The sequence below is a fragment of the Camelina sativa genome, chromosome 8 (genome assembly GCF_030686135.1).
Source record: "Camelina sativa cultivar CO46 ecotype springtype chromosome 8, ASM3068613v1".
NCBI lineage: Eukaryota > Viridiplantae > Streptophyta > Magnoliopsida > Brassicales > Brassicaceae > Camelina > Camelina sativa.
This window is the reverse complement of record NC_141887.1, coordinates 9,967,895-9,982,871: the sequence shown is the minus strand read 5'-3', so window position 1 is coordinate 9,982,871 and position 14,977 is coordinate 9,967,895. Positions and strand designations below refer to the sequence as shown.

Sequence of the window (14,977 nt, the reverse complement as noted above, 5' to 3'; positions counted from 1 at the left end):
CAAAATAGGCGTCAGAAAATTGAGGCTCGAAACCTATGTATCATAGGAATGTGTCCATAGCCGGGCATAGATAACCCTACAATGAATCTTTTTGTTCACCTTATTTATCATAAATCAATAAAAAGATGTTAAGTAATACTAAATATAAACAAAATATTTAGTTCAAACCAAAATTAGAATAAAATAAATAAATTATAAAAAATGGAATCACTAAAACAAAATTAATATTTATGTCATATTATATTTAAATAAAATAAATAAATTATTGCTAAACATAAACAAAATATATACTTCAAACCAAAATCAGAATAAAACAAACAAATTAGAAAAAATATTTATGTTATATTATATTTAAATAAAAATCAAAAATAAAATAATTAAATATATTGACACGAAAATCATTAAAAAAATATTAATTTATTTGAACTCAAACCGATGCATAATCTCGTTTAATTATAAAATCTAAACCCGAATTATCCTTGTAAACTTAAACTGATATATAATCTTGTTTAATATTATAAATTCTAAACCCGAATTATCCAAATCGATATTTTTTTTTCCACAAATCAATTATATTGATATCAAAAAGTGTTTACAAAATACATAAATATTTCAATACAATTGTTATACGCAATCAATTTCAGTGAAGGAGTGGAAGTGACCCTGCTGTTAATTAGTCTTCTAGGCAACAGATAAAATTTGTAAAGTCCTCCCCTACACACACTTTTTATATTGACTATTAGCTTGGTGTTGAAACTCCAAAATGTCATTGACATTACTTTAACTAAAAAAATAAATTTAATGTTGTTGGAAATGATTATATATATTGTCGCATTCTTGAGATCAATATACTTAATAATTTCAGCAAAGATTCTCTATGATCATTTGGAAAAATTCATTGTTTTCTCATCCATGATTGTTTCCATAGTGTATGACGTCTCCACTATCTCCAAAGACTACTTGAAAGTCCTTCATCTTCTTTTCCACCAAGTATAAGACCAAGAGGATTCTGGACACATTTGTGTTTTGACTTGTTTACAAACATGACTGTTTTTCTTTTAGTCACATTGTCTACTTGAAACTCCATAAGGATATTGTTGATGATAGAAAATAAGTTCTGTCTTCTGATCACTAAATCATGTCGTATTAGTCTATTAGGACAAGTGCCCATACCATTTTTGTCCATCGATTCCACTGTATATCTCTTCTATGCATTCCTTAACCACCAAAAACAACCAATATGACTCAGATCTTTTCGCCAATACTTCACTATCTCTGAAATGAACTTCGAAATCAGTATCTGATTATGATAAAATTGATGAGTATTCCATGAATCCCAGATCCAAGATTGACTTCCAATTCCTGAATCGTAAAAATTCATCTAATGAACACCAATTATATTAGAATGGAAAAGTAATGTTTCAGTGAAGAAACGATGGATACCGTTTGAAGACAGAAAGAAGCCGACACCGTAAACCTTGGATTGAGACCAAACACTACAAAAAGGTGTTGTTTTAAATCATTTATTTTTTATATTTGCATCAGATTTGAGTGATGTAAATATAAATTTGTATCACTTTAAAAAATGATTTACTATTTGTTGATGCAAATAATTTACATCAATTTATTTCAAACTGATGTTATATTAAATCAATTATAACAAATGATTTTAAATTATTGTGTCAGTTTTTATAAATGATTTTAAAATTTTGTATCATTTATGAATAACAAATGAATAACTGATACTAATAAAAGATTTCTTGTTTTAATAAGAATAACAGATTCATTTATTTTAAATATTTTTGAAATTATTTTAATATGCAAAAGTTGTCTTTTATATCTATTAAAATCTTTTCGAATCTATACTAATATCTTTTATTAAAATTGTTATTTACAAAATAAATAAATAAAACATAAATACAATGCATTTAGTTTAATATGGATTCAACAAAAAGAAAAAAAAACTGATATGAACTGATCAGATAATACATTCAACGTTGAATAACAAACAGAAAAAAAAAACTGATATGTACTCAGATCATAAATTGATAATTGAGTTTTTTTCTTCTTGGTGAAGTGTCATATGTATCTTCATAAGTGTTATATGAAACACATATTGCTTTTGTTCCCTCTCTTTCTTTTCCATTGTCTTCATTGTTTCATCTTGAGATTTTCTGAGTACATAAACAAAAATAACAGAGAAAAAATTAGAATTCTACATTTGATAATCAAAAAATACTTGATATAAAATAGGGAGAAGAAAAGAAGATTTACCTTTAAATGTTTTAGATGTGATGATTACATGCTGAAGATGTGTTGTAAATGCATAATTTGATTACCATTGGTTGTCTTGTTGACATTCAAAGAAGAACTTCTACAAAAGTTATTGTTTTGATCACTCTCAATTTTTTTTTTACTTATCTAGATGGAGAAGCACTTTTACCCTTAAAATAATCAGAAAGATTTTTTTTAAGTAGTTACAAAGATCGTGAGTAGTGTAGAGAGTGGAAACAAATTTTCAGTTTTTTTTAAACAGCTTTAATACATATATAAAATCCCCCAATATCTTATTATATAAAGTTGGGTTTTGAAAGTTAGCCATTAACAAGATTTTGACATGTGTCAAATTATCAATATCAGATTTTGACATATGTAAAAGTTAATATTTAATAAGAGAAATTTAAGTACAGCAAAAATATATTTTTTTTGTTTTTAAAAATATTAATAATGTAAAAAGATAATTATCAAAAATTACAAATTTATTAAAAATATATAATTTTTTTAAAATTAATTATAAGGAGATTATATTTAAATATTTCATAAAATTTGAAATTATAATATTATTTACTTATTTTTAGTATAAGTTATTAATTCTACAAAAAAAATATAGAAAAAGGAATTAAGGAAAAGATACAGTTAATTATTAATTTTAAATTTTGTAAACACTCACTTCTATATAAACATAGATTGTCTTACCTATAAATAATGTGTAAAATTTAATATTTAATAGGAGGAATTTGATTACAACAAAAATAAAATATTTGTTTTAAAAAATATTAATAATATAAAAAGATAATTATCAAAAATTACAGAATTTATAAAAAAAATACAAAGTTTTTTAATATTAAAAGGAGATCATATATATATATATATACATAAAATTCGAAATGATAATATTATTTACTAATTTTTAAATTTAAGTTATTAATTCTACAAAAAAAAATAAAGAAAAAGGGATTAAGGAAAATATAGAGTTAATTATTAGTTCTACATTTCGTAAATATTCACTTCTATATAAACATAGATTGTCCCATATATAAATAATTTATTCAAAAACACTACTTTCAACTTTGTTTAATTGTGATTTTTTTTAATGGAAAGGTAAATTTTTCTTATTTTTTTAAACCAAATTTTTCTCCTACTTTCTCATTTTTCAGTTGAGAATGTTGAACCAAAAAAAGGATTAATATGTTTGTCTTCTTTTTCTAATACTGTATTTTAAAATTTATTGTAGTATTTTTTTATTTTTTAAAAAATTTATTGGTCAAAAACCTTTTTTTATTTTGCAAAAACCTCTTAAAATTGATTGGTTGGTCAAAAACCTTTTTTTATTTTGCAAACATAATTGTTACCATTATTCATTCAATCCCAAAGAGAGATAACGAGTAGAAGCTCATCAACCTAATCTATACTAAATAAAAGTAGGAGCTATAAGCTTCTAAGGCTGTCCACATGTGATTTAAAACAACCAATAGAGATTAGTCATTTCATTATTTAACATTTTTAAAATTTTCAGAATTTTCTATATTAAGTTATTTAAGAAAATATGGAAATAAACTTAAGGCCGTCCACCTAGGATTTTAATTGATCAATGGGAATTAGACATCTCATTAATTAATATTTTTGTCACTACAATAATTTTCTATATTAAGTTTTTTTTTTGGTAATAATAATATAAAAATAGAAATAAAAGATCCGAGAAAAAATTTATTTTAGATGTTAAATCTCGAGAACATAATTTTGGCTATTTTTTAAAAATACCAAAAATCTATTGATATGTATATTTTCTAAATCTAAACAGTTAAATTGGTTAATATAGTATGATAATGTCATATTTCTATTTAAATTGTAATATATTATTGTCAACTTGTTATACTTTATGAAACCTAGCCGCCTCTTAATTTACTATAAATAATTTGTATATGCTTTAATGGCATTCATAAGTTTCTGGAAGCACCATTGTCGTTCAGTAAAAAAAACTCACCGGTTTTGATCAATTCGTTCAAAAGGTGATTAGTTGGAGGAGATGGTTATGAATAATTCTAACCTGATCATAAGCATCAGGCTGTTGCTGAGTAGTAGATTGTGGCTCTATTGATTGTATTGGGGTTGGATTAGAGTTAGGGTCTATGTATTCTTCGAGAAACCCTTTGTTGCAAAGAGGACAAAAAAAAAATAAGCGGAGGAAGTAATTGTGATTGTGATCGTCCAATTGCATTGGTAATAGAAGAAGACACATCAGTTATTTACGTGTTTACAGCATGTTTTACAGTTTCAGTCAGTTTTGACCAAATTTGGTTATATGGCAAACAAGTCCAAAAGTTAATGCAAAGAGGTCAAACAAAAAAAAACTTTCAAGCAGCTATCTATTTTCTAATGTCGAAGTGCCTAACACTTTCTTAAACACAGATTTCAAGCAATTGACGAGTGATTAGTTCGTCAAACAACCAAAAAACAAAAGCATTTTAACGTGAAGAAAAAGCAACTAATTAGTTTGTTTATACGAAGAAAACTTTTGTTCAAAAATAAAAAGAATACTAACGAAATTGTAAAATAATGTCAAAAGTGTCTCGGGAAATCACATTAATTAAGAAACATTTGTAAAGTATAATATTTCCTATATAAAATATTAATTAAAAAACCAATATATTAAAAAAGAGAAATGTAAATTATCGTAAAGCAACATATGAAATATACAAAACTGATATTTTTATTCTTATTTTGTTAATTTTCTTACATCTTACATTTTACTGACATTTTTGATGAATACAATACAAATATTAACAAAAAAATGTATTCGATCAATCTTACATCTTTTCAATATAAATATAACTGGGTGCATATTATAATTTCTATTTGTAAATTTTGAACGTTGGTCACAATTATGGTTGATTAATAGGTCTTACCGGTGTCGTTTTTATTTTTTCTTCATCGCTTCTGCCACCATTGTGGGCACTTCTCTTTATGATTATGCTTTACATCTCTTCTAGGCCTAAAACATGTTGATAACAGGTTTTTCATCCAGAGTATCAATTCCCTATGCAGTTGTAGTACAAAGGGTTATCAATCCAAATGGTTGTTTATGCTAGCAAAAAGGATGCAATCAGAACAATGCAAGTCAAGCCAAGTAATAATGGGGTTTTGTCTAACAATCCTAAAATAATAAAAGAAAAGAATATAAACAAGGAAACCACACGACCTAAGCACTCGATGCAAGCATTCGAGTACATGATCGGGTGGGGTGATCGAGTAAGCAAATAAGGTATGAACAACTCGAGGGGTTACTCGAAGCAGGTGATCGTGTACCTGTTCGGGTAAGGGATCAAGTGATGAATAGAAATGCAAGTAATTAAAATACGAAAGCTTCTAAGGATGGGGTAATCGAATCCTAAGTATTCCTAACCAGTACAGATGTCTTACATGCCTCAAGCAAATATTTCCTAGACATTGAATCTCTAAAATCTTGTTAAAACACTCTCATGATAGAAACAATCAACTTTGATCACTCCCCTACCCAACTCTAGTTGGAGAAACATGACCAAGAAGGCATTAAGATCCGATTCATTATTGTCAGTAAACTCCTTGCTAAGTGAGTTAACCTCTAGCATTGGTTGATTCAAGCATCTCATCTACACCTCTCAGTGGTAAAACACCTTAGATCTAATCTCACCCTCTCGGTTTGTTGACAGCATTAAGAACACCAATCTAGAAGGAAATCTATTAAACATACACAATCAACTAAGACATCCTAACCGATCAAGAACACAAAATCATCTATCCCATCCCTAGAAATTTTACTACACTATTCGGAAATCATAGCAGGAAACATCAAAGCAAATATAAACGAAAATTGCATTATATTAAACGATAAAGTAGAGGGATAAGAGTACAAGATAGAAATCTAAAGAAATGATAAAAAGTTATGATGTAAAATCTAAAACAAAAGGGAAAAGTGTTTGAGTCGCTCAGTTCTCTCACAGAAGCTCTCGCTCTCTGGTTTGAGGGTCTGCGGCGTGCTCGTTTGTGAGGAAGGAGATGAGGGGTTTATATATGGAAATCCCTTTGATCTAGCTTCCCAGACCTGCCCGAGGGTCTACTCTATTTGGTACATGAGGATGAGGTCGAGTTAGTCCTCGGGTTGGTCTTCATGCTCTTGGATCCTCCTTGATCGTGTTGGGGTTCGGACTCGTTCTTCCATCTCGATGGCTCCTTCGGGTACATCTTCGGGTTTGTCCTTGTTTTTCCCCATTTTAGGCTCTTAAACACCTGTTTTCATCCAAAATATGCAAATGCAAAAATGCAACACCCTAAATGGCCTAAAAGTGAATTCTTACAATTAATGACCTAAAAATGCTAAGTTAAAGGTATGAATAATGCAAAATATGGACAAAAAGGGATGCTAAAAACATGTAAATTAGAGAGTTATCACATGTGTTTGTGTATGATGTTATAGATGATTTTCATGTTGTTTGTGTAAGAGTTTTCGGTATTAAGAAGAAAGATCGACGACAAGAATCATCGAGTTCAATATATCAAATGAACGATGTTGTTTTGGGTAGTTAATTCATAGGCTTATGGAGCTATGTTTAGTTTAAGTTATAAATTTCTTGCTCTGTTTTCCACCGCATAATAACGAATGTTTTACATAGAAAAAGATAGAAGGGATTAGGAAGAAAGCAAGGAAGAGGAACAAGAAGAGTATAACGAATAAGTGGACTGTGAAAGTAACAACAACAATGACCTTGAAAAATTGAATATGATTGACGAGAAGGAATATAAAGAGACGGTGAACGTAGAAAGAAACGCGAAGATATATATTACATGATGACAGATTAATTCATTCTTTTCATCATATTTGATTCTTAGACACTATTGACTTTTATAATTTTTAAAATTGTATATTTGAATTAAATTTTTTTACCTTAATAGTAATTTTTTTAAAAACTTAATAGTAATTTTTTTTAAAAGATAGTATATAATAACTATCATTAATTGTATACAGTTTTTACCAAACTATATCAAATAAACCCACGCGTAGCGTGGGTTCAAAAACTAGTAGATGGATAAAATAGGCTAATCAAACACAAGCTTACAACAAACATAAATATATATATTGGAAAAACATAAATCGTTGTTAGATCCATAGGAGCTCAAAAACTGTGACAATGGTTTGCAGAACGGTTTAAAAAAATTGATTTGGCCATATATGTCACCAAAATGCATTTATTTGTTTTGGTCAAGGGTCCTGAGAGAAATTCATGATGGGTGACTTTTCTGGAAGTGATTGTCGGAACAGTGCGAGTGAGGACAAAACACAGGAAAATACCATTTATTGATTTGTAGGGTCAGTAAACAAATTTTCAAATCCTCCCAGATGTAACAAACCAGCCATCGAATATGGGTGGGTCCACGGACCGGGAATAGATGTAGGGCACACTAAGGAAGGTGGGCCCATGGGCTCACTAATAAAGGTGGCGGTTGAGGCATTACAGCGATAAAGGCTATATCATGGTGTGTCAAAGACACTTCCACGACTACATTGGGATATTTAACATTGGTTACTATCAAAATATTTTGTGACGCAAAGTTATCTCCTCAAGGGAGGAAGGCGGAGCCAAGGTTCTCTTCATGGTAGAGGAGGTTGGACACAAGGTTGTCTCCATAGGGGATGAGGGCGAGCCGAGGTTTTCTCCATGGTGGTCATATATTATTGTGATGATACATCATTGATTAGTATATAATGTAATATATAAACACATTAAGCCAACTAATTTACTTTCACTTCTGCATAGTTACTATCACGAATACATTGAGAAATTTAGTATTAGTTACTATCAAAAGATTTTGTAACGTTCGAAAAAAGATTTTTACTTTTATTGGTTGTCGGAGCAAGCCATTTTGAGATAGCAAAAAGACGTTAACATGTTCTTTCCACACATGATGAGGGCAGAGCCGAGGTTCTCTCTACGGTAGAGAAGGTTGGACACAAGGTTATCTCCCTAAGGGACGAAGGCGGAGGAGGTTGGTCGCAAGATTATCTTCCCAAAGGAGGAAGGCGGAGCCAAGGTTCTCTCCATGGTGGAGTAGGTTAGACGCAATGTTCTCTCCATAAGGGATGAGGTTGAAGCCGAGGTTTTCTCCATGATAGTCATACCTTATTGTGATAATACATCATTGATTAGTATATTATGTACGATTTTTTTTATTCAAAATATTTTTTGAACCAATAATTTTAGTAATTAAAAAACTACGCAGAAGTAAAAGTAAAATAGTTGGCTTAATGTGTGATAAAGAATTTATTTTTAACATATAGTATATTTAGGTGTAAAAAATACACTTTTAATCATAGCATACATAACATAACTGTAAATTAATATAAATCAGTATATTATAACAAAAATAAAATTTATAATAATATACAAAAAATTTCATATATTTTTATTAAATTTAATTAAATTTATAAAACTTTAAACTCACACATCGGGCGATCCTCATCTAGTTTTTAATAAAAGCAAGAAAAGTTGACAAATTTAAAAAACTAAAAGAAAAAAAGTTACGATATCCAAACAGATCAGTTTTTTTTTTAATTATCATTTATGGAAAATATATCACGGATACTGTATATTTACGATTTTTTTAAATAATTATTAATTTATGGAAATCTTTGTGATATAATGATTAATTATTTTGAAAATAAAATATTTTTGCAGGTTTTTTCGGTGGAGAATGTAATTATTATATTTTTTCAATAAAATAAAATAAACATAATTTCTATTTTTTAAAAATATTATTTTCGTATCTTTAAAATAATCAATAATAAAAATTTATAAAATTTTTTTTGGGAAATAGTAATATAAGTTTGATTTTTTATGGAAAAATAAATTGATTCTTGGAGAATATAATTCATATATTTTTCCATAAAAAATTCATATATAATAAAATATCAGTTATATGCAACAAATATAATAAAATTTTGAAATACATATCTTAATTTAATTTAAATCGAATATATATGAATTAACATCATATTATTATTGATATCAGTTTTGTATCATTTATTCAATTGATATTTATTTTGTATCATTATATTAAGTGATGTAAATTATATTTTCTGTTAAATATTTTTGAATTGATGCAAATTCAAATAAAATTGTGTCACTTTTATTGAACTGATGTCAAATTATTCGATTACGACATCAATAATAATAATTGATGCTAAAAACATAATTATGCATCATTTAATAATAAGTCATTTAAATTGACATCATTCACTTTTGTGATTCTATTTAAGTGATGCAGTCAACCATTTTTTTTGTAGTGAAAATAGGGCTGGAAATACGCTTCCACAGACGGAGAGAAAAGAGCCGAGACTGAGGGGAGAGATTTGGATGCAACAGTCACGATCCGCAACCTCATCTATTCTCAAAACCACATTTTGCAAACAGGTTGATGAAATATGGATGTTATGAAACGACACCACATCAAGATAGGAGACTGGATTGTGATTGACGGTATCAGATTTAGTAATAACACGTTGAGAAGACAAAGAGCATGGATTTTGAAATCACGATTTGCCATATATTATTATCTAGATCCAGTGCCAGCTTTAGGGTAGTGCTGAGAGTGCACTAGCACCGGGTCCACAGTTTTTTAAGTTTTTTTTTTAGGATTTAGGGTCCTAAATATTTGATATTAGTGTAAAAAGGGTCCAAAAGTTTAGAAGTTTACAAATAAGTACCTAAATTTTAGGGAAAAAAATATATTTGGGCACAAGGTCCAAAAAAATTTGAGCCGCCCTGTCTAGATCTATACAAAGAGAAGCAAAATGAAAAAAGCAAGGAGAAAAGAGCCGACCAACGCCAGAAACCGGCCGATGCCGGTAACGGTGATGGAAAACGGAAGTTTTTAGAAGGATCTTTTTAGGAGTGAGAACAGAGAGAAAATGTTTCAAGGTTTTAATATTATAAAATCTAAACTCTAATTCTCATTTATCAATCTAAACCGATACATAATCTCGTTTAATTGTAAACTCAAATCCAAACCGACATAGAATCTCGTTTAATTATAATAATTAAACTCTAAATCTTCATTTATAAACTCAAACCAATATATAATTTTGTTTAATTACAAATTGAAATCATAGGGAAGTGTCTTTAGTCAAGTGGTTATAGCACCACCTCTGCGACCGATCCCACCAGAGTTCGACTCCACTAAATCGCGTTATCTCGCGTAATATAAATGGACTATGAATCGGGCCTTGTTGATTCAATGATGACAAAAAATTGAAATCATAATTTTTTTATAAAAATACAAACTGTTTAAAAAAAATTTACAGATTCTGTTTCCATAATTTGTTTTTGTTTTATAATTTTAATTATAATTTATTTTTTAAATAAAATATTACATAGCATTTTTTCATTGAATTTTAAAAGAGAAGGTGGATAAAAAAGAGTTCACCCCTAGGGATGAACCAAAGTATTTTTCTATAAAAATTATAATATGTGGTTTTGTTACAGTTTGATTTTTATGGTTTATCTGTTAAAAAAATCCATATAAAACCATATATATTTTGGTTAGATTTGGTTTCAGTTTGGCTCGATCACTCGAACTCGTAGACTCGTAGTCACAACCACTGACCCATATGTTGAATGCTACCAACGAGCCACTAGCAACAAGCACATATATTCCTTTGCAATTATAGTTCACTTCTCATCAAGAAAATATGAACAGAGTACTCTCTCTTTCATTCATATTCCTCTCGAGTTATTTACGGGATAAGCATTTTTTTGCTGTGGGTATTGTCTGAAACAGCATTTCTATCCGTGATTCTGCATTTAGGCATTTTTTGCCTTACCAAAATTACATCTCTAACTTTCTGACGTTCCTGGGCAATTACTGTTTTTTTTTAAATTGTTATTTTTTTCTTTTTGCTTTCTCGACTCTTTACTTTCCGACTGTTTCCTTTTCCACTGTTTGCTATTCTTACTGGTCGACATTGAAGACTCTTCGACATCAATGCATGTCTGTAATTTGGAGAAAATATCTTTCGCTTTTATCTAAGCCACCAAATTTTTACTCTCTCCTTCTAGCTTAGATCTGCTTTCTGGTTGGAACTCCGAAATCTGCCTCTGTATTCTAACCCGAACTTCAATCGGGTATCCAATTCCGATTGAGCAAATACCAAATTTTGATCGACGGTGATTTCCGACCAGATTCCCGAGTAGGTTGGTTAAACTTCACTCCTGCTGATCAACTCGTTTATCTTATAATCTTTCAGTTTATCTTAGTTTCCTTGTAGCGGCCTCTACAAATTGAAACAGTTTTGATGTTAACAAGTTTTATCTTTCCTGAGTATTTTTGCATGATATTGTTTTGTGGGTTATTCTACTAGGTTGAATTGGAACCCATGCCTACCTCTACTAACCAACGTCTTCCTTCAATCGACTCAGGTATTATTGTTGCCATGTATCTGTGATTGTTCTTCTGTTCATGCTGATTAGGTTTATTTCACCCTGTTTTCCTTAATCCTTTCTCAAATTAATTTCGATTTACGTCTTCTCACCCCCTTACCTGTTACTATTGGTTGACCTCGACATCATCCATGGTTTTACATGCTTCTCCACCATATGGTTTATTTGGTTGATTGTTCCTCAGATTACTTAGTGGCCTAAATGCTGCATAACTTGTTCACAACTTTTATGTCCAATGAATCGTATAGCAGTTTCAGTCTTCTATTTTGCTCTTCTACTATGATGTCTTAGGTCTATAGGTTATGTACACTGCTTACTGAATGTCTCCGGCCGTTAGGGTTTACTTCCACCCTCCATTCCTTTTGCTTTCTTCGCTGATTACTAATGTCGTGTCACTGAATACTCTATATTGCTTGTTTTCCCCATATCGCCTTCATTGTACATTACTTCTTCCTTCAAACCTTACTGTATCCATATCGTGGCTTCCTTGGGTTGCATTCACTCTTCTCTGCTCTAATCTTCCGTGTCCATTATGCCCTACTATTTCTTCACCACCTTTATATAATAAAGTAATTGTTTATATGTGTTTCGACATTAGGGTTTACTCTTTTCATTGCCCTCCTCACCTTCTCTCTACTCCTGAATTTTTAATAGGTGACCTGCCAGAAAGGATTTTTGCTGATAATCACTATCCTGCTCATGTAGTTTGTATCAACTCATATTCAAGACCTCGCTACCTAATTGACATTTTGCATATACTAGCTGGGTTGCTTGAGCTTCAAATTTTGTTGGTCTCTCCTCTTGAATCTCTCTTCTCGTTGCCTGTTCGGTTTTGCTTCCTCTCTGGACAGCTTGTACACCAGTTGTTATGTCGACAACTATATACTCCAAATTGTGAAGAAATGTGGTTTGTTTATGCTGGCCAACCTTTGCGGTTCTCCTTAGTAGAGTTTGAAGAATTGACTGGCCTTTCATGCAAACCTTTTTCACTGCGTGCAGTCCTACTCAGTAGGACCACTCATGCTGATGGATGTGCACCATACTGGTATAAAATTATTGGCCATGACATTGGGTCCACTACAGTTGATGATCTTATCACACTGTTGAAGAGCGAACCAACCATGCCTGTCTGGCGGAAGTTTAGACTCGCACTACTTGTAATTGTTGAAGGGATCCTGCTTTGTAGAACGCAGCCAGTCAAACCATCTTTAGAAGTTGTTGAGATGGTTAAAGATATTGACTTCTTTCTTCACTACCCTTGGGGTCGCCATTCCTTTAAACGTCTTCTTCGAATGGTGACAATTGGCGATTATATTGCAGATAAACCGGCTCTTATCAAGTTCCTTCCGCATAGTGAAGTCCAGTCAACGTTCCTTGATCAACCACTCAAATATCTTCCCAAGTGCAAATCATATCATACCTACAACTTTTTGTCAACTGAGCATGATCCAGCTGTAAGCCCTTACATTAGTTCGCCCCTCCAGATTTCTACTATTGAATGTTCTCTAATATCTAAACATTTTTTATGTTACATGTGAAGGTCTTGTTTCCTTTTTCTGCACCTAGTCAATTTCGTTATATTGCCCTAGGTGACCCAAAAAGGCAGGTGTTAGAAGCAATTGTCTCCTCTGCCAACAAGTTTGACAAATCCTTCTCATTTGGAGGTGACTCGGAAGACCCAGAGGAGCAACTTCGTCAGTCCTGGTTCAGAGGTTGACGTCAGACCCCATAAGAGAAAGCATTGTAAAAGGCTCAACATTTCTGACTCTGTTCAAGATGTTGATGGTATTGTTACATTAAAGTTGCGAGATTTTAATGACTCTTTGCTCGCTGATTTGGGCCAGTTGCTGTTTAATTCTGCCTCCACAGACAAAGATGTCTCTTCTCAGCGAGATGGCTCCGCCCAGGTTGCATCAGATGAAAATCTTTCACCCTCGCCTTTACCTCCATCTGGCTCTCCTCAGCTAATTGGACTCTCTTCTTCTGCTAGTACTACAAATCGTTATGGTGAAGCAAGGTTACTTGACAATGTAACTGTAGACGCAGCCAGTGACGGGGAAGATAAAAACTATGTATCTCACAACCACCCCTGTACCGATGTGGATACCACCAGCTTCACTATGTCAAAGCGAGCAAAGCGGACCACCTGTTCGAGTAACCCTAAAAAAAAGGTTCCTCTATCATTAACTCTCTCTTTCGATTATGCATCCAGTGCTCATATGTTAGATTTCTATTTCTAACATATATTAAAACTTCGACAGGTCACCTCTGTCAAAAGGTCATTGATGGAAGATGCAGGAGGTACATCTCCAGCCAGGCTAACCCTCGAACCCCCGCTATGCGTTTGACCTATATGAAGAGTATGTCACCAGGGTCTAACCGTCCTCCTTCTGCAGAAACTTTAGTTTTCTTTATGTTGTCTACCTCCTCTCTTTCAGTTTAGTTCCAACTATGACTTTACTATAATGTTGTATATTTCTGTTGACAATATTTCCTATTAATGTTTGCCTATCATTATGTCCGTTATGGTCTTCTTATTGTCAACTATAAGATTTCCTTCATTTACTTTCCTGACACATCAAGTCCAGCCGCTACACAACTATTAACCACCCACATACCATCAAATTAACAATTAATCACACAAACACTACTAGTCCAGGCACTATCACACAGTTTTGGGTTCTTATAGACTCAACACGTTTGCTTGCAACTCTAATCCTACTTCCCCTCCAACAAACAGAGAACTTCGTAACTCTCTCACCCTAAATAAACAACTACCTCTGCATCAATTATTTTTTCATCAACCTTTGTCGCTCTATTCACATCTTCCTCCACCTGCAATGGATAAACTAGATATCCATGTCGCACTTGACATTGCGTACCGAGTTGGGCAGTCATCTTTTACCGACCTCTCCAGTATGATGGCCACTTCTAAGTTTTATTCAAGTCTTTCTCACCATCCTACCGTACTGCATACTATCAATCTGCAATTCCTTTTCTCAAATGCAAACTTCATTAACATTACGTCACCTTATCGTCCTTTTTTCTCTCGTTGCTTGCAAGCACACAATCCAATAGCTCGTTACCTTGAGAGTTTAAAACAGGCGGCGCAAGATGGCCATGCTGAAACAGCCCTTCAAATATTGCAGTCCATACTGTTTCATGTACTGCCTCATGCTTTTTTTGCAACGGCACTCCCCCAAATTTGCCTTGGGTTTTATGATAAT

General features: G+C 31.7%; 1 protein-coding gene and 1 long non-coding RNA gene across 3 annotated transcripts; one reads left to right on the top strand and one right to left on the bottom strand.

Annotated features, from left to right (window-relative positions):
- Nucleotides 1-1,843: 1,843 nt before the first annotated feature.
- LOC147939871 (uncharacterized) lies at nucleotides 1,844-2,545 on the bottom strand. The gene is made up of 2 exons (XR_015563323.1): nucleotides 2,275-2,545; nucleotides 1,844-2,174 (listed from the first exon to the last, which is right to left on the bottom strand). It is a non-coding gene; the product is annotated as an uncharacterized LOC147939871 (long non-coding RNA).
- An 8,446-nt stretch (nucleotides 2,546-10,991) lies between these two features.
- Nucleotides 10,992-14,271, top strand: LOC104706920 (uncharacterized). Of its 2 annotated transcripts, none has more exons than XR_015563397.1 (6): nucleotides 10,992-11,504; nucleotides 11,672-11,729; nucleotides 12,405-13,204; nucleotides 13,291-13,535; nucleotides 13,620-13,921; nucleotides 14,012-14,271. XR_015563397.1 is itself a non-coding variant. In XM_010423161.3 (6 exons), exons 2-6 carry the CDS (start codon nucleotides 11,687-11,689, stop codon nucleotides 14,096-14,098), a joined length of 1,404 nt encoding a protein of 467 aa, XP_010421463.2. In that variant the 5' UTR covers nucleotides 10,992-11,504; nucleotides 11,672-11,686; the 3' UTR covers nucleotides 14,099-14,271. The 2 variants fall into 2 exon arrangements, 1 of the variants encoding a protein (XP_010421463.2); XM_010423161.3 differs by having other exon boundaries at nucleotides 13,291-13,462.
- The last annotated feature ends 706 nt before the right edge of the window (nucleotides 14,272-14,977 follow it).